The sequence below is a fragment of the Trichechus manatus genome, unplaced genomic scaffold, assembly GCF_000243295.1.
Source record: "Trichechus manatus latirostris isolate Lorelei unplaced genomic scaffold, TriManLat1.0 scaffold00185, whole genome shotgun sequence".
Taxonomy (NCBI): Eukaryota; Metazoa; Chordata; class Mammalia; order Sirenia; family Trichechidae; genus Trichechus; species Trichechus manatus.
The window spans coordinates 1,688,175-1,711,677 of record NW_004444121.1 but is presented as its reverse complement, the minus strand read 5'-3'; the positions used below and the strand labels follow the sequence as shown (position 1 = coordinate 1,711,677).

Sequence of the window (23,503 nt, the reverse complement as noted above, 5' to 3'; positions counted from 1 at the left end):
TGGGTTTGTGCTGGAACGTTAGGTTACTGTTAGAGAGGATTAGTGAGTTGTCAGTAGGTGGGTTTGTGCTGGAACGTTAGGTTACTGTTAGAGAGTGTTGTTTCGGACGTATGTAGTTTGACTAGAAGGTGTCCTAAATGTGACCACCAGTGTGATAAATCTCAAGTGATTCACTGAATGCTTTTGACCCATTTCAGGATTTTCTGAAAGATACTAATCAGCACACTCTAAAAATAAACTCAAATCTTGTTACAACACTGTCCATTGTAGAGCAGGAGTATGTAAAAATAATTTTTGATGATAAAAGTAATAGCTCATTAGAAAGCAAGAAAAATGTGTATTCCCTGAAGTAGACTTTTTTCTTTGCCATACCATATTTTATTCCTCTTTCCCTCAATTTTCATTTGTTAAAGTTGTTAGTGTTTGATTGGCAACCTTTGACAAATGGTGGTGGCCATTATTTGAAGGATTGTTTGTTTTGTCAAGAAGTCGATAGACTAATGAAATGTGCAGTGATGGTGCTCAATTTGTATAGAAACCTTTTGGTGTTGAAATCTCCCAACTTGTAAGAAGCCTGGGTTTGAAATGAAGGTGTAATCATTGTTTACTCCTACAATTATTTTAAGATTTTAGGTGAATAGATCCATCCACTGGCTCTTAAAAAAAATATTAAATGTAATATTATCAAGGGTTTGTTTGACTGAAAGGGTTCCAGTAGGAAGTTTAAGAAGATACTCAGTCTAGAACCACAGCTTAACTTTGTGGTATAGAATTTCAACTTGCCTGGGGAAATGTGAGGTGCCTGGGCATACTTATTTCTTGTTGATCCGTCTTTCTATTGTTATTCTTATTTTCTATTTTTACATATTTTCATTCAGGCAGTTGTATTATCTCTTATTTTCTTGGCCTTGAAGCTTTCTGCAAGTTAAAACATATTTTGAAATGGCAACTCTAAGTGGGAAATTTTAGTTTAAGATCTGACATTTTTAATATGGAAATTACCAGCTACCCTTTTCCAGAAAGAAGGTAAAATTAAATATAGGTCTAAGTCTGACTTACTAGAAGAGAGAGTTTCTGTACTTTTTAAATAGATTTAATGTACACTTCTCCAATTTTCATTTTTATATTTTTTTGGTAATTCAAGTAGAAACACTCATGGTAGATGAGGACTTAGCTAAACTCTGTCATATATATACTATTCAACCCATATTTCTTGATCATCCTTCTGTGTAAAAGACTTTAGAAATAGGAAGGCAGCAATGGGTCATTTTCTCATAGTTTCTGATCCCTCCAGGTATGTTTTAATTGCCGTTAGTCTACCTCAAGGCATTTGCCAGACTCTTCCAGAAACACTTCCGTGTTCAGGGTCCCCACAACCACCCTCAGGCTCAGTGATTCGTTGGAAGAATTTACAGGACTCAGAGTTGTTCTATTTATGGTTATGGTTTACTAGAGCAAAAAGATACAGAGTAAAATCAGCAAAGGGAAAAGGCGTGTGGGGCGAAATCCGGGGGAAACCAGGCCCGTGCGTCCACATGTCACCTCCCAGTGGAGTCGCATGGGATGTGCTCATTCCCCAGAAACTGTGTGACGATATGTGCAAAGTGTTGCCACCCAGGGAAGTTCCCCCGAGCCTGGGTGTCCAGCATTTTTATTGGGTGTCATTCACATAGGCATACAGCACCTGCGTGACCTGTCTCAGTTGTTTAAGCTCCAGACCCCGGAGAGAAGCAGGTGTTTGTCAGAAATCACATTGCTAGTGTAATTATCTGATCAAACCAGTTCCATGTGGCCCAAGGCTTCAGGTATGCAAAAACACCCCTATCAGACAGAAAATTTCAAGAGTTCAGTTTCTGTAAGTGGCTAAGAGCCATCCCTAAAAATAGACCTTTTTCGAGTGTGAGGGGTTTGAGTAACCCAGGCCTGCTGAGTTAACCGTTTCCTGCACAGTCGTTTGTCAGGCGCCCTTTCCTTTCCCGGACCTGGATAACTTCCACTCACTCTTCAGCTCTTAGCTTAGATGGCGCTTGCTGTGTAAAGCCTTCCACAGCACCTGAATATTTCCTACATAGCATATCTGCATCATGTTGTAACTGTTCTGATCTCCTGCACCCACCAGTAGAGTGTGCATTCAGTGAGAGCAAAGAGCAAGTCTGTCTTCCTCACCATTGAATCCCCAGCACTGTAAGATTCATGCCTTAGGTGCTTAAATTCATTCTCTTGAATGGCTTAATTGGTGAGAATTAACTTATTAGTGCTAATCCCCTGATGTTCAAAAATTTTGATGAAATTTATTAGAAGATGTCGGGAAGATTTCCAAGAAATAAAGGAACGATGCTTTTGGAGTTTGATGAATCAGATACACACGCACGCACGCATACATACACTTTATATGAAGACCATATTTTCCAACTACCAGTCCTTCGTCTTTATCTCCAACTTTCACTTTTCGATCACCCGTAATTATCAGTGTATCCCGATTGCATGTTTGATCAATTTCAGACTGCAGAAGTTGGTAAAAATCTTCATTTCTTCGTCTTTGGCCTTAGTGGTTGGTGCAGAAATTTGAATAGTAGTTGTATTAACTGGCCTTCCTTGTAGGCGTATGGATTATCCTATCACTGACAGTATTGTACTTCAGGACAGATCTTGAAATGTTGTTTTTGACGATAAATGCAACACCATTCCTCTTCACTTTTGTCATTCCCAGCATAGCAGACCGTATGATTGTCTGACTCAGAATGGCCAGTACCAGTCCATTTCAGCTCACCAGTGCCTAGGTTATTGATCTTTTTGCATTCCATTTCATTTTTGATGATTTCCAGTTTCCCTAGATTCATACTTTGTACGTTCTACGTTCCAATTATTAATGGATGTTTGCAGCTGTTTCTTCTCATTTTGAGTCATCAGCAAATGAAGGTCCCGAAAGCTTGACTCCATCCACGTCATTAAGGTCGACTCTACTTTGAGGAGTCAGCTATTCCCCAGTCGTATTTTGAGTGCCTTCCAACCTGAGGGGCTCATCTTCTGAAACTTTATCAGACAATGTTCTGCCACTAACTTCCGCGGTCAGAAATTGATCAAACATGCAATCAGGATGCATTGATGATTACTGGTGATTGGAATGGGAAAGTTGGAGACAAAGAAGAAGGGTTGGTAGTTGGAAAATACAGCCTTGGTGATAGAAATGATGCCGGAGTTCACATGATAGAATTTTGCAAGACAAATGACCTCTTCATTGCAAATACCTTTTTTCACCAGCATAAATGGTTACTATACACGTGGACTTCACCAGATGGAATACACAGGAATCAAATCAACTACATCTGTGGAAAGAGATGATGGAAAAGCTCAATATCATCAGTCAGAACAAGGCCAGGGGCCGACTGTGGAACAGACTATCAATTGCTCATAGGCAAGTTCAAGTTGAAACTGAAGAAAATTAGAACAAGTCCACGAGAGCCAAAGTATGACGTCAGTATATCCCACCTGAATTTAGAGACCATCTCAAGAATAGATTTGACGTGTTGAACACTAACAACCAAAGACCAGACAAGTTGTGGAATATCATCAAGGACATCATACATGAGGAAAGCAAGAGGTCATTAAAAAGACAGGAAAGAAAAAAAGACCTAAATAGATGTCAAAAGAGACCCTGAAACTTGCTCTTGAACGTCGAGTAGCTAAAGTGAAAGGAAGAAATGATGAAGTAAAAGACCCGAATAGAAGATTTCAAAGGGCAACTCAAGAAGACAGAGTAAAGTATTTGTCATGGTTTGAATTATGTCCCCGAAAAAATGTGTGTATCAGTTTGGCTAGGCCATGATTCCTGGTACTGTGTGATTTTCCTGTATGTTGTAAACCTGCCTCTATGATGTTAATGAGGGAGGATGGGTGGCAGATGTGTTAGTAAGGCAGGACCTGATCTACAAGACTGGATTGTGTCCTGAGGCAATCTCTTGAGATATAAAAGACAGAAGTGAGCAGTGAGACAGGGGACCTCATACCATCAAGAAAGCAGGGCTGGGAGGAGAGTGCGTCCTTTGGACCGGGGTCCCTGTGCGGAGAAGCTCCTAGTCCAGGGGAACACTGAAGAGAAGAAGGCCGACAGAGAAAAAGGCTTCCCCTGCAGCTGATGCCCTGAATTTGGACTTTTAGCCTACTTTGACTGTGCGGAAATAAATTTCTCTTCGTTAAAACCATCTACTTGTGATATTTCTGTTATGGTGGCACTAGATGACTAAGACAGTATTGTAATGACAGGTGCAGAGACCTGGAGATAGAATACCAAAAGGGAAGAACACGCTCAGCATTTCTCAAGCTGAAAGAACTGAAGAAAAAATTCAAGCTTCGTGTTGCAGTACTGAAGGATTCTATGGGGAAAATATTAAACTATGCAGGTAACATTAGATGGAAGGAATACAGAGTCACTATACCAAAAAGAATTGGTTGACGTTCAACCATTTCAGGAGGTAGCATATGATCAGGAACCAATGGTAATGAAGGAAAAAGTCCAAGCTGCACTGAAGGCATTGGCAAAAAACAGGACTCCAGGAATTCACGAAATACCAGTTGAGATCTTTCAAAAAACGGATGCAGCACTGGACGTGCTCGTTCGTTTATGCCAAGAAATTTGGAAGACAGTTACCTGACAAACTGACAGGAAGAGATCTGTATTTATACCTGTTCCCAAGAAAGGTGATCCAACCCAATGCAGAAATTATTGAACAATATCATTAATATCACCTGCAAGTAAAATTTTGCTGAAGATCATTCAAAAGCAGCTGCAGTAGTGTATCAACAGGGAACTGCTAGAAATTCAAGCTGGATTCAGAAGAGGACGTGGAACCAAGAATATCATTGCTGATGTCACATGGATCCTGGCTGAAAGCAGAGAATACCAGAAAGATGTTTACCTGTGTTTTATTGAGTATGCAAAGGCGTTCGACTATGTGGATCATAATAAATTATGGCTAACATTGGGAAGAATGGGAATTCCAGAACACTTAATTGTGATCATGAGGAACCTGTACATAGATCAAGAGGCAGTCATTCGAACAGAACAGTGGGATACTGCATGGTTTAAAGTCAGGAAAGGTATGAGTCAGGGTTGTATTTTTTCATCATACTTATTCAATCTGTATGCTGAACAAATAATCCGAGAAGCTAGACGATACGAAGAAGAATGGAGTATCAGGATTAGAGGAAGACTCGTTAATAACCTGCGCTATGCAGATGGCACAGCCTTGCTCGTGAAACTGAAGAGGACTTGAAGTGCTTACTAATAAAGATCAGAGACTACAGCCCTCAGTATGAAGAAAACAGAAATCCTACAATTGAACCAATAAATGAAGAAAAGATTGAAGGTGTCAAGGATTTCATTTTTCTTGGATCCACAGTCAACACCCATGGAAGCAGCAGTCAGGAAATTAAAAGATGCACTGCATGGGGCAGATCTGCTGCAAAAGACCTCTTTAAAGTGTTGAAAAGTGAAGATGTCACCTTGAAGACTAAGGTGTGCCTGACCCAAGCCAGGGTGTATTCAGTTGCCTCGTATGCATGCACAAGCTGTATGATGAATGAGGAACGCTGAAGAAGAATTGATGCCTTTGAATTGTGGTGTTGGCGAAGAATATTGAGTATACGATGGACTACCAAAAGAACAAACAAATCTGTCTTGGAAGAGGTGCAACCAGAATGCTACTTAGAAGCACAGATGGCGAGAGATTCTAGGAAGTAGACTTCATCTCACATACTTTGAACATGTTATGAGGAGGGGTCAGTCCCTGGAGAAGGACATCATGCTTGGTAAAGTAGAGGGCCAGCGAAAAAGAGGAAGACCCTCAACGAGATGGATTGACACAGTGGCTGCAACAATGGGCTCAAGTATAGCAACGATTGTGAGGATGGTGCAGGACTGAGCAGTGTTTCTTTCTGTAGGGTCCTGTGTGAGTCAGAGCTGACTCCAGGGCACTTAACAACATACTTTGTAACAAATTTTGTTGTAAAAAATTATTGTGTAGCTGGGATTCTTCAGTTTTGTGTAGTATGATTTGTGGTTACTTTTCCATGATGAATGGACAGAACAAGAGCCAGTGGAAACACATGTTGTCATACAAGTCATCTGGCTTCAGTCCCTGCCCTTTGCAGTCTGTCCTCAACATAACAGTAATCCTTTCAAATGAGGGTGTACCCACCGTTGCCTCTTTGGGTGATGGGGTGCTACTCTCACCTCTCATTTGAATTCTTGCTCTTCTCTAACAAACCAGGTGTGCCACACTTCAGAAGGCTTTGTGCCACCTGTTCACTTCCCTGGGCGTGCACCTCTTCGCAGGTGCGCTGGGGCTCGCCCTTTGCTGATTCCTCTTCCTCCTCCTCTGAGGTTTTGCTCAAGTGCCACTTTCTCAGTGAGGCCTTTCGTGGGCACTTATTTTCAATTGCAACATTCTCTTTCTTTGTCTCTGTAGAACTTAATCACTACCTGACACCCTACCCTCACCCCCATGTGGTTTTATTCACTACCATGTCCTGACACATGGCCGGCATTCAGTAAATGTGGAGTAAATCAGTGAATGAAAAACTGTTCAGCACTGTGTTAAGCGACATAACTGTGAAAAGCGTATGCCTTGTTAAGATAGCATGATCCTTAATATGTACATTTATGTATATTTTTTATAGCTTAGGTATACAAGAGAAAGATTGAGAAGTTCGTTTTAATTGGGAAGTGTCATTGAATTCCTTCTGCATAGATCAGAACCTGTACTCTGCCATCTGGCAAAGTCCAGGGAAGACTGTTTTATGGTGGAGCAAACTGAGGCTGTGAGATTTGAGTTACTTGCCTTGGGTTACCCAGCTAAGTGGTTATATACTCAGTGAGTTTCCTGTTTGTGTGTCTGACTTCAGCCTCATCCTCTTTCCACTTGCTACCAAGAACTTTTGGGTCTAGTGGATAAATTTGTATAGCTGATAAAATATTCAGAAGAGACCAAAATAAAACATACAATCTCATGTGGTAGCCAGAGCATCAAATTGACTATGCCATAAATTGTGGAGTAATCTAAGGTTAATATTTTCTATTGGAGAATATGAGCTGTTTTATATTCAAACCTGTGTTTAATTGTATTGTCCAGTAAGTTGAAAAAAACCTCATGACTATAAATGCAGTACTGGCCCACAGAAGGAAGTCCAAATGCATACCCTTTTTTAGTAGGAAATTGACGTTGACATGGAAACAAATTAATTTTTTTTAAAGAACTGCTTCCAGAGATTTTTTTCTTGAGAGGATCTTTTAAATTTCCTGGGCCTGGAGTTAAGAAGCAGCAGTCATTTATGGTATAAAAAGCGAATACTACACGTTGGCAGTGGTAGGGGAACCAGCAGGTGCACTCAAAGCCACTGCGTTAGGTACGGGGGATACAAGGGTGAACACGTGTAGTCCCTGCTCATTGGTCATCTTCGTTCCAGTAGAGAGCCGGCCACATGTATATCTCGTGGGTCTACTCCAGAGCGTTCCCAAGAAGGTGGAGGTACAAGCAGAAGCCTCCATGTTAGGGACTAACAGAGCTGGTTTTTGAATCCTGACTTTCACACTTGCTGTCTGACCTTGGGTAAACTTACTCTACAGATGTTTATGTGTAAAATAGGGCTAATAAGACCTACCTGCAAGAGTCATTGTAAAGATCAGAAATAATGTACATGAAATACTCAGTACAGTGCCTGGCTCCTGCCAGATCCCCGTTCTCTGCTGTCATCATCATCGTTCTTTTGAGACTCCCCTGTGACTGTGAAGTAGGAATACAGTGGTACCCAAGTCACAGTCGTGTGAGGACCAACGGAGGTATTACACACAGATCTGCTTAACACTGTGCTTGAGTATGTACAGTGTAAATGCTTGATACAGTTTTTTTCATTACAGAAATGAGAACAGTTAATTCTTCTGGGATTTAGTAGGGGAAAAGAGGTAGTGAAGAAATGTTTTCTAAAGGAAAAGAACACTGACTCTTGAAGAAAAATACCCGAGCATTCATTGGGTGTTCAGAGGGTTTCCAATAACACCATCTCTGGAGCATAGGTGACAGGGGGAGGTGTTGGATTGACTGGGGACAGCCCTGCTAGTATGGAAGCTGGCCCAAGGATTCAGGTGAGGACAAGTTGGGATGAGTCAACGTGTTGCCATGGTTTTGTCCATCTCAATGCATTTTGGAGAATACATTGATCGCCATGACTGTACTTCAAGCTTATGGTTATACCATCTCTGAGTATAACCACCAAGAGGAATAGCTTGAAGCTGTAGGAGAGCAAGTCTTAGAACTTTCAATTCAGGTTCATAAATAAGTGCAATTTCCATAAAGATTGCTAAATTAGAATTTTTCCCTTCTTTTTATTTGTGCAATTAATTCAGTTTTCATGAATGAAATACAGTGTTTGGTTACTTTTTCCCACCTCTGAATAATGTTTAGAAATTATAGTAATTAGTCTTCAAGACAAGTTTGTAGTGATACATTTACCTCAACATGTAATTGATACACTGCAGTGGTTTCACTGAAGTCCACACCAGACCATCAACTAAAATTCATTGAATGTTACAGCCAGAACAGCTATGGTATTTCTCTGCCATATACAAATATGTATCTTGAGTTACCTTTTCTGCATTTTAGTCCAATAATAAACCTACTTACACTGCAAACATCTTGTTTGCATTTCATCTTCGAAAATGTCTTTATACTTATGTGTACTGCCAAATACTGCTAGCAGTTCAGGAGCATACGATTTTAACTGAGTAGATTCATTGCTTGAAAGGCATTTATAAATTCTGTTAGATGCTTCTCTTGATATTTGCCTTTTAGCGCGCCATTACATTGCAGATTAATTACTCCAGTTGACGGCTAGGTGAAAGCACCTCAACTGCACAGTCAAATGGATTTTGAAATATGTAAATTTTCTTCACACTTGTATAGAGGCCTGAAAAATCTTGCTGGAGTTATAGTTTAAATTCAGAAAACATACCTGCTGCAAATTTGCACAGGAATGGAGACCTTGCTCCAGTTTTAACTTTTGACGGGATGGGAAGCGTAAAAAGCGGCTTGACATTACCTGTGATCCGACAGTGTTGTTTCGTAATGTTCTGTCTAAGTGGCCATAGATGATGTTGACTGTAACTTGACTTCTTTAGTATAACTAGTCCTCCTTAATGATGTTGAAGATGATACATTACTCCTGTCCTTCCTTCCCTCCTTCCTTTTTTTCTTTCTATTACTCATTTTTATATCACCAGCACCTACATAATTATTGACACAGTGTGTTTAAGGCATGTAAAGGGCACTCAGTAAACATTTATTGAGTGGTTGACTCTAAAATGCGTTATTTTAATACAGCATTGTTTTCCCATTCGTTTGTATTGTAGGTGAAGAGCGATTATATGTTAGAGTTAGCTGATCAAGTGGACCAGGAAATTGCTCTGAAGTTGGGTTGTCTAGAAATACGGTAAGGTGACAACTAGATTTTGAGGTATTTATCCATTTGTTCACTGGTTTTGAAAATTATCCAGGTATTATCCTTTTCTGCATAAAGATTATCAGTAAAGTATTGAATGAAATTTGAGTAAAAATGTGACCAGATGATCAATTATGCTCACATTGCTAATTCTGGAAATCTTTTTAAATGAGTTTGCATTGTATTTACAATGGAATGATTTATAAGAGAGCAAGTGCGTAAGCATCTAAGGCACTGCTCCCCGATAGAGCCTCCTGTGAGGATGGAGATGTTCTGCGCCTGCGCTGCCCCACATGCCAACCGCCAGCCCCGGGGGGATGCTGAGTACCTGAAATGTGGCGAGTACACTTTAATTCAAATTTAAACTTAGATGTGACCAGTGGCCACCACACGAACCACACGAGTCGTCTTGTCTCTGATAACACTTCTCACCATTTATCATGTAAAACCCGTTGCTGTCGAGTCAGTTCTGATTTGTAGTGACCGTGTAAGACAGAGTAGAGCTGCCCCATAAGGTTTCCAAAGAGCAGGTGGTGGAATCGAACTGCCAACCCTTAGATTAGCAGCCAAGCTCTTAACCACTGCGCCACCAGGGCTCCATTTATCATATATTACCTTGTACATCATCATTTTAAATTTTGACTTAAAAAAAAGTTTTACCTTCATCAGATGTAATTTTAATTAAAATTTACCTTGGACTGCAGGTTTAAGATGAGTTGGTTAAATTAGGTAAAATTTGATTGTGTTTACTCAAAACAGTGATAATTTTCCCCAAAGTAACTATTTTTTATCCTGAAGGCGGCTATTAAATAACAGTTCCTGTCAGGACCCAATGGGGTATCAAGTATCCTCTTCAGCCTTTCATTAAAGCTTGTTTTCAGCCTTAAATTATATCTTCCAGTAACAAAACTTGTCTCTCACTGGTCGCTTTACGTTCCTGCTTCATCTCCTCGCCTTCTTCAGTTTTAGCTTAGGAGACATAAGCCCTTCTCTCCTCCCACAGACAGACCTACAGAGGGACCCTCGAAGCATTAGATCCATGTGAATGGCAGTCATACCTCTCTTGGTCCTTAACAGCTTTTTCCTCTCCTTTCCGCTCTGGCCTCCCTCCCGTTAGGTTTTATTCCCTTCCCTTCAGCTCCCCCCACCCCCTCTTGTCCTCCTCCTTTCCTCTGCGCTTTTCTCCTCATTTTACTGCTTGGTGTCACTGATTACATTTTTGGACTCTAATGGAAAAGCTTGAAAAACTAGACCCCCTCCAAAAACAAAGTCCGTTGATTATGCATTCTGCTGTAAAATTATTTCAGATGATTTGTAGTATCAGTACATCAGAAGGCAGCTGAAGCCTAGTCTTGTCCTTTTGTGAGATACTTGAAGAGACAGTCAGATCCATTAATGTCAGGTTTTGTATAGGAAGTACTGGATTCTGGTACAACCTGAAACTGCTCGATTGTGCAGTTAGGAGTAAGGAGGTGAAACTCAGATGTAAACCTTAAGGATGGTAGGATAGGCAGCATGTGCTGTGGGGTCACTTACTCCGCAGGAGCCTGACACCTCCTGGTGCGTGTACTAGCTGCTGACTTCATCTCACGTCACTAGTTCATGCCGTTGAAAGCGTGTTACCAGGAGCAGATGTGGCAGAAGCCTGACCACAGCCACAGTCCCATGCGGTGGTGGACGTCTTGTGTGCATGTACTGTGTCTCTTGAGAGGTAACAGATGTAATGAATCTCTTTTAAACCCAAAATTTCATTCTTTATCTTTATCAAGAGCTGGGCCAGTTTCAAATTAAAAGGGAGAATCAGATGGCTGTGTAGAGACGAGACCTGTGCCGACTGAGTTTGCTTCGTGGGGACACAGGAATAATGTTGTGAATCACGTTCTTTCTTCAGTCATAGCTTCCCAGAGTGTTTGTGGCTGAGCCACAGAGTATTTCGGTGCAACTCTCCCCTCCCTTCATTTTAAGACTTGTCATCCCAGACATCATTTATATACATAAAATTTTATGTCTTTCCTGATTTTAGGCGATCATACTGGGAGATGCGGGGCAACGCACTGGAGAAGAAGTCTAACTATGAAGTATTAGAGTGAGTATTGCACGTCTGAGTTACACCTGCAGTCTTCAGAACTAACTCATTCCTTCAAACTGTAGCCTTTGTTAGCTTGGTTATCTTTACTTAACATTAAATAGTGAATCTGTTCTAAAACTTACACATGGAAGAGGGAAAGTTGTAAGAAAAAATTCTTGGTGACATCATTGTATTAGCAACCATTTAGATTTGTTGATAAATGTTAAGGCTAACGAGTCTCTGACATGTTAACATGTATGTAATAAACTTTTTGGTCTCTAGTTCAATTATACTGTAATAAAGTTTCACTTCTAAGTTACATTGAACTCTAGAATTGCCTGTAAACTACTGTTAGCTAGTAATCTCATCCTTTTTATAGTTCTCTTTATAAGTTTACTGAGGATTTTTCCCCCCACAATAGGGATCAGGGATTTACTCGTTATTCATGTATCCTAAAATGTAGAATAACTGAAAAGTTTTCTGATAACTAAATTAATTTATGTATCAGACTGTTGACATTTGGGAAGCTAGAAGTCCTGCTCTGCATCTCTTTGATAGTTGATTCAGCAGAAGCTAATCAATGGGTATTAATATCCTGGTGAAGGTCAGTTTTATTTTCATTACGAGGGGTACAGCATTTTGCCAGCACTTATTTTTTCTGACATGAGCTGAAGTATTTTGGAAATTCTTGTGGTATTTGGAAGATGTTGGCAAGATAAAGTGAAAGTTTGCGCTCTGCCTCATGAAAGACTTCTGTGGCCTTAAATTTTATTTGGATTTGCTGGGTCAGTCCCACCACTGCCACACTGGAAGTTCGGTAACCCATCATTTTGAAAATAAGACTTTACAGGACGGGTGTGACTATTTAAAGATAAAAAGCTAAGTGAATGTTTTTGGAAAATAGCTACAAAGCAGGTAGAATCATTGGAAGTAACTACTAGTAGTAATAAATCTAAGGTGGTTATTTTTCGCAATTACACGAGCCTCCTGTGGGCCGAGTTGTGACAAGTGAATGAGGGTGACCCAAGGCAGAGGTCAGCAGTGTCCTAGTTCATGATGCTGAAACCAGTCCATCACATGGCTTCTGAACTTTATATGTTGGTATCATATAAGGCTGATCACATGTATGGCACACGATCGGCACTCAGTAAATATTTGCCATTCTCTGTTTACGAAGATACCTTCCCAACGTGCTGTGCTTCCTAACAGATTAGGTAGGGCTAAAGCAGTTGGTTGGAGTTAAATGAAAACCTTCAGAGATAAATGAGGCTATCTTACTAGGCAGGATTATTGTGCTAGAATTTCCTCTGCCCTTTAAGCGGTTAATGGTGTAGAAGTCACGACATTCACTGTGGTTTAGATTTTTATTTAATATTCCCACGTTCTTTAGCCTGACTAGACTCTAGTGCTTAAAATACAGATTATCAGAATCAGAGGAATTGTTGAAAGTCTTGTCTTAGATATTCATCTTCACTTCAAAAGGCAGTTCAGGAAACATAGGAATAGTTTTCCCAGTGGTTATTTGCTTGATTATCTGTTCCTTTGTCCATCTATTTGTATGTTCATTAATTCACGCAACAAACATTACTGAGTTCCTTGTCAGCCAACTATGGAGATTCAGAAATTAATAAGACAAAATTTCCACCTCAGCAAGCTTACAGCCAGAAGGGAGACTCTCGGGCAAGTCAGTAAAAAAGAATGTGCTAGGAGGTGAAGTAGAAGTGTCTGCGAGGCGTTTGGGGGAAGAGATGTTTTGCAGGGAGATGTTACTTAGACTGAGCCCTGAAGAAAATGCTCTACCAGAAGGTGGGTGGGTGGGGGTTGTGACACAGGAGCCACTCCAGGACAGAGATCAGCGTTTGCAAAGGCCCAGAAACTTGTAATGTCAGAAAAGCATTAGTTGGGGAGGGGGCGCCGTGCATACGAGTGAGAGATAGGGACGTACATATCTCATAGGGACCAGACTGTTAACATCCTTCAGAAAGAGTCTAGACTTGGTCCTTGAGCATTGTGGACTCATTGAACCCTTTTTAAAAAAAAAATTTTTTATTGTTGTACTTTAAGTGAAAGTTTTACAATTCAAGTTAGTCTCTAATACAAAAATTTGTACACACATTGTTATGTGGCCCCAGTTGTTCTCCCTATACTGACAGTACACTCCTCCTTTTCACCCCTGATTTCTCGTGACCGTTCATCCAGCTCCTGACCCTCTCTGCCTTCTCATGTCACCTCTGATCAAGAGCTGCCCATTCAGTCTCATATATCTGCTTGAGCTAAGATGCACTCTTCACGAGCATCAGGCTATGTCCCATAGTCCAGTCTAAGCTTTGTCCGAAGAGTTGGCCTTGGGAATGGTTTTAGTTTTGGGTTGACTCATTGAACCCTTTGAAGCAGGATAGTGATAGGAGGAGATCTGTGATTTAGAGTACCATATTCGTGAGGTCAGGATTTTAGTAAAGGAGGTTAAAAATGGGAGAGGGAACCAAGGAACTGTTTTATCTCTCCTTTCTGTTGAGAAATAATGAGGGACTGAGGTAAAGATGGTACCAGTGGTGATGGAGATGTAAAAGTGGCAATGGAGACATAAAGAGTTAGGGTCTGTGGATGTTGTAGCTGGTTAAATTTGAATAAAGAAGGAAAGGGAGGGACCCAGGGAATTGGCTCGTTTTCCATCATGTCATTCACAGAAAGAGGAGCATGCTTAGTGGGGAAGAGGATAAGTTGTTTGGGACGTGTTGATTTTCAGTTCTGGAGGTACGTCCATGTTTTTTAAAGTGAAGAAGGAAGGAGACATGTTGATTTTTTTCATCTATTACAAAACCACTAATACCAGCAGCATTAAAAATCTCTGATGGTACCTAGTGCCTGGATCTTGGTTTCTAATACCATTTTCTAGTGAAAGGAGCAAGGGCTCCTTGGAGAAGCACCTGATTCTAGGACTGAGGAGGGAGAATACCCAGTAAACCCAGAGCTGCTTGTAGTGCCAGAAAGAAGGAAGCGCTCAAAAAACAAAATGATGGGGCTACGTCAAAGGGATGCAGGAACCAACTGAAAAAGCTCCTAGTGACTAAAGTGAAAAATATATATAACATAGTTTTGGATTATAACACGAAGTATGAAATAAATATCCATGAGTCCATACTAACATAAACGATTAAATAAATGAATGAGTGGAAGAGAAGAGACAAGTTTCCTGTTCAGAAGGATTCCAAATAATTTATGCAGACCCCTCCTGAAAGGAGACAGAGCAAAACACCCCACCCCTACAGTATGGGGTGCTCTTTGTGACTTGCGTCCAAAGACTGCAGCTTGGAAAGGGGGTCTGGGGGGGAAGGTAACTTTAAAGTGCCAGACACCACCTCGGTCAGGTGATCAGCTCAACATCAACAGTAATAAGTCATGTTGATATTATGTCCCCCAGTATGATATAATGAGAAGCGCACTTCACCTCTATGGTCTTCCTTCCAAAAACCATAATCCCAATCTAGCCATGTGAAAGGCATCAGACAGACCCCAGCTGAGGTATATTCTACAGAATACCTGACCACTACTTTGGAAAAACGTCAAAGTCATTGTCTTAGGCTGAATTCTCTAGAGAAACAAAACCAGTAAAGAGTACAAATATATATAGAGGGTGATTTATATCAAGGAAACTGCTCACGTGATTGTAGAGGCTGAAATGTTCCAAATCTGTGGATCAAGGTAGAGGCTTCTGATTCACGTAGCCACAGGGGCTGGCAAACCCAAGATCAGCCGGTCGGAGAGTAGGGCTCTTGCTCACAGGCTTTGAAGATCGATGAATCCCAAGATCAGCAGGCAAGACCACAAGGCTGCTCCTGATTCACGTAGCTGCAGGGGCTGGTGATCCCAAGATAGGCAGGTCAGAGAGCAGGGCTGTTGCTCACAGGCTGTGAAGATTGATGAATCCCTAGATGGGCACGTAAGCTGCTGGCTCACGTCTCAAGAACCGGAGGTCAGATGAACAGGAGCCAGCTGCAGGATCCAGAAAAGGCAAAAGCCAGAACATCCACTTACATTTGGATGCAGGCCACATGCCCAGGGAAACTCCCTTCAGCTGATTGGCTACTCAAGCTGATCCCATTGTGGGGGTGATCTCATATAAACACTGAGAATTGTGGCCCAGCCAAGTTAACACACAATCTTAACCATCACAGTCATCAAAAATCAAGTCTGAGAAACTGTCACAGCCAAGAGGAGCCTAAGGAGACATGACAACTAAGTGTAATGTGATGTCCTGGATGGGATTCTGGAACAGAAAGAAAACCTTAGGGGAAACCTAAGAAAACTAATGAGATCTGAATAAAATGTGACATCTGTTAATAATAATGTATCAGTGTTGGTTGATTAGTTATGACAGATGTACCACAGTAATGCAAGGTGTTAACAGCAGGAGAAACTGGGTGTGAAGTACACAAGGAACTCTGTACTCTCTTTATGACTTCTCTGTAAATCTAAAACTATTCTAAAATAAAAAGTTTGTTTAAATATAAATCTCATGAGAGAATTGGAGACAAAAAGCCAGCAAGTAGTTATGTTTTTGTTATTGCCGTCGAGTCCAACTCATGGCAACCCCACGTGTGCAGAGTAGAACTGCTCCATAAGGTGTTCAAGGTTGTGACCTTTTGGAAGTAATCTCCAGGCCTGTCTTGCACAGTACCACTGAGTGGGTTCGAACTGCCAGCCTTTCAATTGGCAGTCAAATGTTCAGCGTGTGCACCACCCAGGGACTCCTGATGTAGTTACAGATGGTCTCAAATGGTGTTATGTGTGTTCGATATTTATGGCAAAGAAGGAGAGCTAAATCAGCGAGCTGGATTATAAATTGACTGGCACAAAGTGGAAGGATAACAAGAACACGTGATCGTCCTGCAGGGCCCACTGTGGACCCCCATCCTGTTGCGGGACTGGGGAACAATGATGTGATTCTGTCCTATCTCTGTGTGATGTCAGGATAGGAAAAGAAAAGGAGTTAGCACGAGCACCCGGAGGACCAAATGAGTACAGAGAGCCCAGCGTGCTGTGGACAAACACCGAGTCACCAGAAGACAGACAGATGCCTGGAAGAAATCCCATAGATAAAAGATCGGCGTGTTGTTAGCAGCAGGAACGGTCAGCTGAAATAAAGACATTGAAAAAACAGCCCTCAAGGCGGGTGGTGGAGGGTGTGTTTGGAGAAGAGGATTTTTGAGCTCAAGATCTGTTTGAATTGAGAGTCAAAAATAACACTAAAGTTGGTGAAAATTTGGCTTATTTCTAGAAATTATGAAAATTCAGGTGACAGGAGAATAGACGAATACAAGAGGACAACTGGAGTGGTAAACCATGCCTTTAAAAGCTCTGAGTTTTTGTGGGGGTCAAATGAAATGGAAAACATGGGGATTAGTCTACGTAAATAAGGGCTGGTGGTTAATACTAACTAGATTAAAACAGAAATGGATGCAGCATGGTTATGTAAGTTAGATGCCTTCTCAGAGGGTATGGTTGAAAATTTGAATTATCTTTTGTTTTGAAATAACTATTTTGTATTAGTTATCTATGTAAAATATTTAAAGTAAGCAAACATACTTAAAGAAGGTGGGATCTTAGACTTAACAGTTCTAGAATATTATTGTTCTCATCTTATATACTTCTTTCTAAATTCCTATGCTTTGCCTCCCTATAGTGGTTCTTTTTAATTCTATAAAATTTGTGCCTTTTACTACACTACCTCTGTATGAGAGGCAGATTACCCGAGTGGGTTCTTGAAGCAGACGATCTGGGTTCAAATCTGAGCTCCACCATTTGGCTCTACTGTTTATGAACGCTGGATTAGTAAATCTTTTGATCTGTTTCCAGATCTGTAAAATGGGGATAATACTGATACCTTCCTTTGTCTTGGGTAGTTGTTGCAAGTTATGCGAGATAATCCGTGGCGAGAGCTTGATATGTACTGCTTATGACTGTGATACTAAAAATACGTTGGCTGTAGCCAGAGGAGAGCTTATCCATCAGGATCAAAACCAAACTGTACAGATTTTTTTTAATGAGTATTACTAACAAAAAATTATATAACATACTGTCAGGGTTATCTATTAGTTTAATTTTGAGCCCTTTTAAAATTTGTTTCATTTATTTGTTTACAAAGGTAATACATTCTAGTTCTAGGAAATTGAAACTACGCTGTTAAATGGGAAAAAGTGTTCAAATCCCATCACTTAGAGACAACTACTTTCACAGTCTTTTTTGGGGGAACTGTGTTTGTTTTTTTTTGGTGGCAATATACACAACCAAGCATACATCCATTCAGCAGTTTCTACATGTACAGTTCAGTGACGTTGGTTACATACTTCACACTGAGTCACCGTTCTCATTATCTCTTCCCATATTGTTTCACTACCATTAATTTAGACTCTCTGCCCCTTAAAGTTCACATCTGTGCTTTACATTAACAGCTGTCATTTTGAACTTAACAATTCTTTATAAGAACACAATGCTTAAGGCAAACATTCTTTATTGAGCTAAACTGGTGTTTAGTTTAATGATGGCTTCATAGGATAATTTCAGTTAAAGGTTTACAGATTATTTCCAGACAATAAATTCAGAGGTTTCCCCAGCCTAGGTAGATTCAGTAAGTCCAGTTTCCATTTGAATTTGAATTTCTGTACCACGATTTTCCTCCTTTTGATCAGGATCCATCTATTGGGTCCTTGATCAAAACGTTCCGTAATGGTAGGCAGGCACCACCCATTTCTTCTGGTCTCATGGCAAAGGAGGCAATTGTAATTAGTTCATGGAGGCAGTTAGACCTGCAGTCCATTTCCTTCTGCGACTCCTGGGTCTCTCCTCCTTCCTCTGCTGCTCTAAGCAAATAGAAACCTATTGTATCTTGGTTAGCCACTGGCAAGCTTTTAAGACCCCAGGCACAACTCACCAACTAGAAACTAGAACAGAAACTTTAAAAACATCTTAAGCCAGTAGATCCACGAAGCCATGACTCTGAATCTCGGAACCAAGAAGACTAATCCCGTTAAGTGTTTAGTTGTACCTCCGTAGCATCAGTGGTGCCCTGGTGGTGCAGTATTTAAGCGCTTGGCTGCTAACCGATAGGTCGGCAGTTTGAACCTACCAGCTGCTCTATAGGAGAAAGGCCTGGTGATCTGCTTAAAGATTATAGCCTTGAAAACCCTATGGGGCATTTCCGCTCTGTCCTGTAGGGTTGCTATGAGTCGGAATCGACTCGACGGCAACGGGCTTCAGTAGTATCAACAAGTGTAGCCTTCTTTTTTTTTTTTGGCTGCTGTTGTGGTTGTAAAATTATATAAAATGCTTTATTTGCCAGTTTGCCCTTTTTTTCTGGTGTACAGCTCTTAGTGGTGACAGCTACATTAGTCAAGTTGTGTAACCATCACCCTTAGTCGATGCCAGTTTTCCTGTCACCAGTAGACAAAAATTCCCTACTGCACTTTCACAATCTTAGTGAGCATCCTTACAGGTTTAAAAAATATATACACTAGCGTGCATACAGTACATAGTATGATGAAAGTCACATAATTCTGTACCCTCTCTATTGCATCCTGCTTTTTAAAAATTTAACCTTATGTTGAGACAGTCTTTCCTTGTACTAAATATAAATGTACACTATCATACTAGCCCATCAAATGAGTGTAAATACCATATGTAACCAATCACCTATTGGTGGACATTCAGGTTTTTACCAACAGTATAAGGTGTTGTCATCTTTTGTTTTTCGATTTTGCCTATTTTTTCCCCCAAACAGTAGCTTGTTTTATTTACATTAATTTGATTATTGATGATATTAAACACTTCTCCACATATGGGCCACTTTCTATTCCTTTTGTAAATTGGCTGTGTTTTTCCTTAGTTTTTCTAATATTTTTGTTTTTGTTACTAATCTCTGAGAGATCCGTCATGTTGAATCTATGTTTATGTTTATTCTTTGTACTCCTTCACAGTCCATCTTTGCCTTTCAACTTTGTTTATATGACTTTTCATCATAGAGAAGTTTTTCTTTTTTAATGGAGTCAAATCTGCCACTTACCTTGGTTGGGGCTTTTGAGTTTCACGACCTGATAAAAAGCCATTCAGTGACTTGAGATTGTTAAGTGCTTGTTCTAAAACTTTTGTGGTTTTGTTTCTGCTTTTACATTTCCAAGTGAGTGGATATTATTCTATTTTTCAATGAACTTTTAGCTTAACTGGCATTGTGGTCAGAGGGCATGATGTGTGTGGTGAGCGTTTCTTTGACTTTTGTTGAAACTAGCTTTGTGGGCTGGTATCTTATGATGCCCCTCCTAGTGTTTTAGTATGAAAAAGTCTCAAACATACAGAAAAGTTGAAAGAACTGTCCGGTGCACACCCGTGTATCTGCCACCTATAGTCCACTGTTCTTAACATTTTACTGTGTTTACGTTATGTGATCAGTTTTTGTAAATGTTTTTCATGTGGTTGAAAAAAATGTATTGTCTAATCAAGCTTGTTAATTGTCTATTGTAATCTTCTGTGTCTTCATTGGTATTTTGTCTGATGACCTATCAGTCGTTAAGAGGTGTGCTGAAATCTTCCCCTGTGATAGTGGCTTTGTCATTTTCTTAATGTGGGTCTGTTAATTGTTGCTTTATATTTTGAGGCTCTTTTATTTAGTACGTACAAACTGAATATTTCTATCAGCTTGATAAATTTAATCTGTCATTATTTAGTGATTCTGTGTCTAATAATTTGTTTTCCTTTTAGTTAAGCATCTGTAAGGTTTTTGTTTTCCATTTTTCACAATCACCTTTTCCACGTTCGTATATTTTAGGTGTGTCTCTTGTAAATATCATAGAGCTGGATTTAAAATTCAGTCTGATAAATCTCTTAACATTTGGTATAATACATTTATGTTTATTAGGATGAATGATATATCTGGACTGGCTTGTGTTACCTTTATTTCTGTTTTTTTTTGAACTATTTTTGTTACTGTTTATTTCTTAGTTTTCTTATTCCAGATTTTCTTCTCTAATGATTTAGAAATTTATAAGCTCTTGTCTTTTATTAATTAGCCCTACATCGTTAACCTTCCGTATTAACAAAATCGAGATTACAAAAATATCTTAATCATCTCAAACAACACAAGGGACGTTGGACTACTTTAACTCTCTTTTTCTACTTACACGCCATTTCCCCCATTATTTTAATTCTGTCCTTTTGTACTTAAACCCCAAATATTAGACATTATTATTATTTTATTCATACTTTTTTTTTTTAACTATCCCTGCATATTTATCATTGTATTTTTTTTAAATCTCAGACTGTCCTCCTGGTATCCTTTGCCTTTCAGTATATTGTTCATATCATCTTTTTTCAACTCTGAAAGACACTATTGTGTGTCTGTTGATATTCCTTTGTAGTTGCCCATTCTTTCAAACTCGTCTCCTTAACTTTAGTCTCTCCTGGTTTCACCGTGATGTTTTAGGCTTGGATTTCTTTTTATAAATCCAGGTTGGAACAAGATGTGCATCTTGATTGTGTATATTCATGTTTTTCGTCTAGAAAATGTATACCATTATCTCTGTAATTATCAACCACGTATATTTCAAGCTTTCTATTTTGTCCATTGTATCTCTTAACAACTTCCATATTTTCTATCCCCCTTTTTCTCTGTGGCAGTATGTGTATAATTTCTTTGAATTCATTTTCTAATTCCTTAATTCTCTTTTCAGCGATGTCTTTTTGTTATATACCTTATCCATTCGGTTTTCCATTTCACCATTTACATTTTTCAGTTCTAGAAGTTCCATTTGTTGTCTAATCTGTTTCTTCATTCCTGGTACCCTCTCGTTATATGCTCCTCTGTGTGATTATGCCATTTCTTCAAGCTTTTCATGCATAGCTGCTTCATATTCTGTGTCTAACAACTCTTTCATCTACTGAGCTTGGGGTGCTGGGGTCGTCTATTTCTGCTGTTATGCTGACTTTCAAGTACACAAGTGGCTTGATCGTGTGAGTCCAGTGGACCTAGACAGGCAAATTTTGCTCCAAAAAGGCTTCATTTTCTGCTGCTGTGGCTTCTGATGATTGCCAGGGAATGTACCACTCCAGCCTCCCTCGAGGGCCCCAGCGTAGTACCTGAGTGCCAGGTTCGCCTTCCTCAACTTGCAAGTAGCTTCAGGTTCAGAATCCCACAAGCAGGTTCCTTGCTGCCCACAATTGAGTGTTCTTTACCTCCAGTGCTCCCCAGGGGTGTTGGGGAGGGGTTGGGGGGTCCTGGAGAACTGTCTGTGGATCAGTATGTCCTCACGTTTGTAAACATCCTTGCATGCTCCCAGTCTGTCCTTCTGGTATTGATTTTCTTTTTTCTGAAAGTATATTGTTTCGAAGTTCCTTTATATTTGTCTTTTGATGGTAAAACGCTCTCAATTTTTATCATCTTGTAGTTATCTTTATTTCACCCTTGTTCTTGAGAGGTAGTTTTACTCAGTAAACAATTCTGGATTGATAGGTATAGTTTCTCTGTACTTTGAAGATACTGTTCCACTCTGTTCTGTCTTCCATTCGGGCTGTTGAAAGGCTGATGCCAGTGCTTTTGAAGTGGTACTAGCTTGGGATATCCTATGACTAATGTGTCCTGCGCTTATTCAGCCATGGGAGAATCCCTTGGGACCTTCTCAGCCATAACGCCTTGAGAGGTGGCGTTGTTTTTCCCACTGGATTTTGCTGGTAAGTGGGAGCCATTTAGGAGTTTCTGTATTTCCCCAGTACAGAAAATACTATACATGAATACAAAATATTACTTGTTACTCATTAGTTTATTTCAGGCTTCTCTCTTTCCTTGCCAGTGAGGAGAAAAGTTACAAAATGGTACATATAGGTGCCAGGAATTTTAAAGATCTTGGTTCTTTACAGCCTAATGGAGAATACCCCTTCAGCTTTACTACATTTCAAAATAACTTGAAGTATGGAGAGAAGTGTTAGGCTCAACTTCTGAGAGTAGGAAAAGCAGTAACTAGAAACTTCTGCTTTTTTTCTTTAAATCAACTGAAGAGCCTTTTTTTCCCTAGCTTCTCAGCCTTGGCAGAACCAGTGACCTTTTCTGTAGCTAAAGAAGAGGTACATGGCAGTGATGTCCGCATCCCTTATCCCTGGTACTTTATTTCCTGAGGGCTGACACTGCCAGGAGCAAACTGGAGGGTAAAAGAGATGAGAAGAAGGAAGCAGTCCAGACTAGTCACACCTGCCCAACAGGAGCGTAGCATTGTAGATTCTGGTATCCAGGCAGAAACAGCTTTTTATCACCCGGGATGGCCAGGGGGAATGTCGCTAAGGAGCAACTAGCAATCTCTATTAAAGTTTGAGAACCTTAACAGTTACCAGTTTTCAAGAGGGTTGGAGTATAACTTAGAAGTTAAGGTACTACCTCAGTAGTTAGTACTTTTAAATTGAAGATACTCAATTCTTACAGTTCTGAAGAGAACATAAGATCAGATACCCATGAAGATGCATCCTTAGGTGATATTTTGAAGTTAGTTTTGGTTGCTTTTTTGCCCAGGCTTTATATATTTGAGTAGTTAAGTTCACAAAGGATTAAACAAGGCCAACAGACAAGGCCAGCGTTTTCTCAGAAGGACTATCAGAGGAGCAACAAAGTCATCCTTGATGTAAGAGTTCACTTACAGTGAGCTTAGTTGCTTTTTATATGCAGCTCTCAGGCCTCTGCAAGCCTGCGGTTTTGTGGGTGTGTGGCTGTGAGTGCACGCTGTGCAGGACAGGGCACGGTTGGAGACACCATAGTAGCCGTGGGGGGGACACAGGTGCGGCTGGGCGGGGGGTGGGGGCACTGGAGGCGAGCATGGTGTGCAGGGTGAAGAGAAGGCACACAATCCTGGTGCGTGGGGTACAGCTCTGCAGAGCAGGGAGGGGCCGTGTGTGTGTGTGTGCGTGTGCGTG

At 40.4% G+C, this 23,503-nt stretch overlaps 1 protein-coding gene across 8 annotated transcripts in view; it reads left to right on the top strand.

Annotated features, from left to right (window-relative positions):
- Positions 1-23,503, top strand: part of PTK2 (protein tyrosine kinase 2) — a 211,533-nt gene that overhangs the window by 74,019 nt on the left and 114,011 nt on the right. For all 8 annotated transcript variants that reach the window (XM_023741606.1, XM_023741605.1, XM_023741602.1 and 5 more), the window contains 2 exons: positions 9,404-9,483; positions 11,516-11,578. In XM_023741606.1, coding sequence (XP_023597374.1) covers positions 9,404-9,483; positions 11,516-11,578 — 143 coding nt within the window. The remainder of the gene's footprint in view (positions 1-9,403; positions 9,484-11,515; positions 11,579-23,503) is intronic.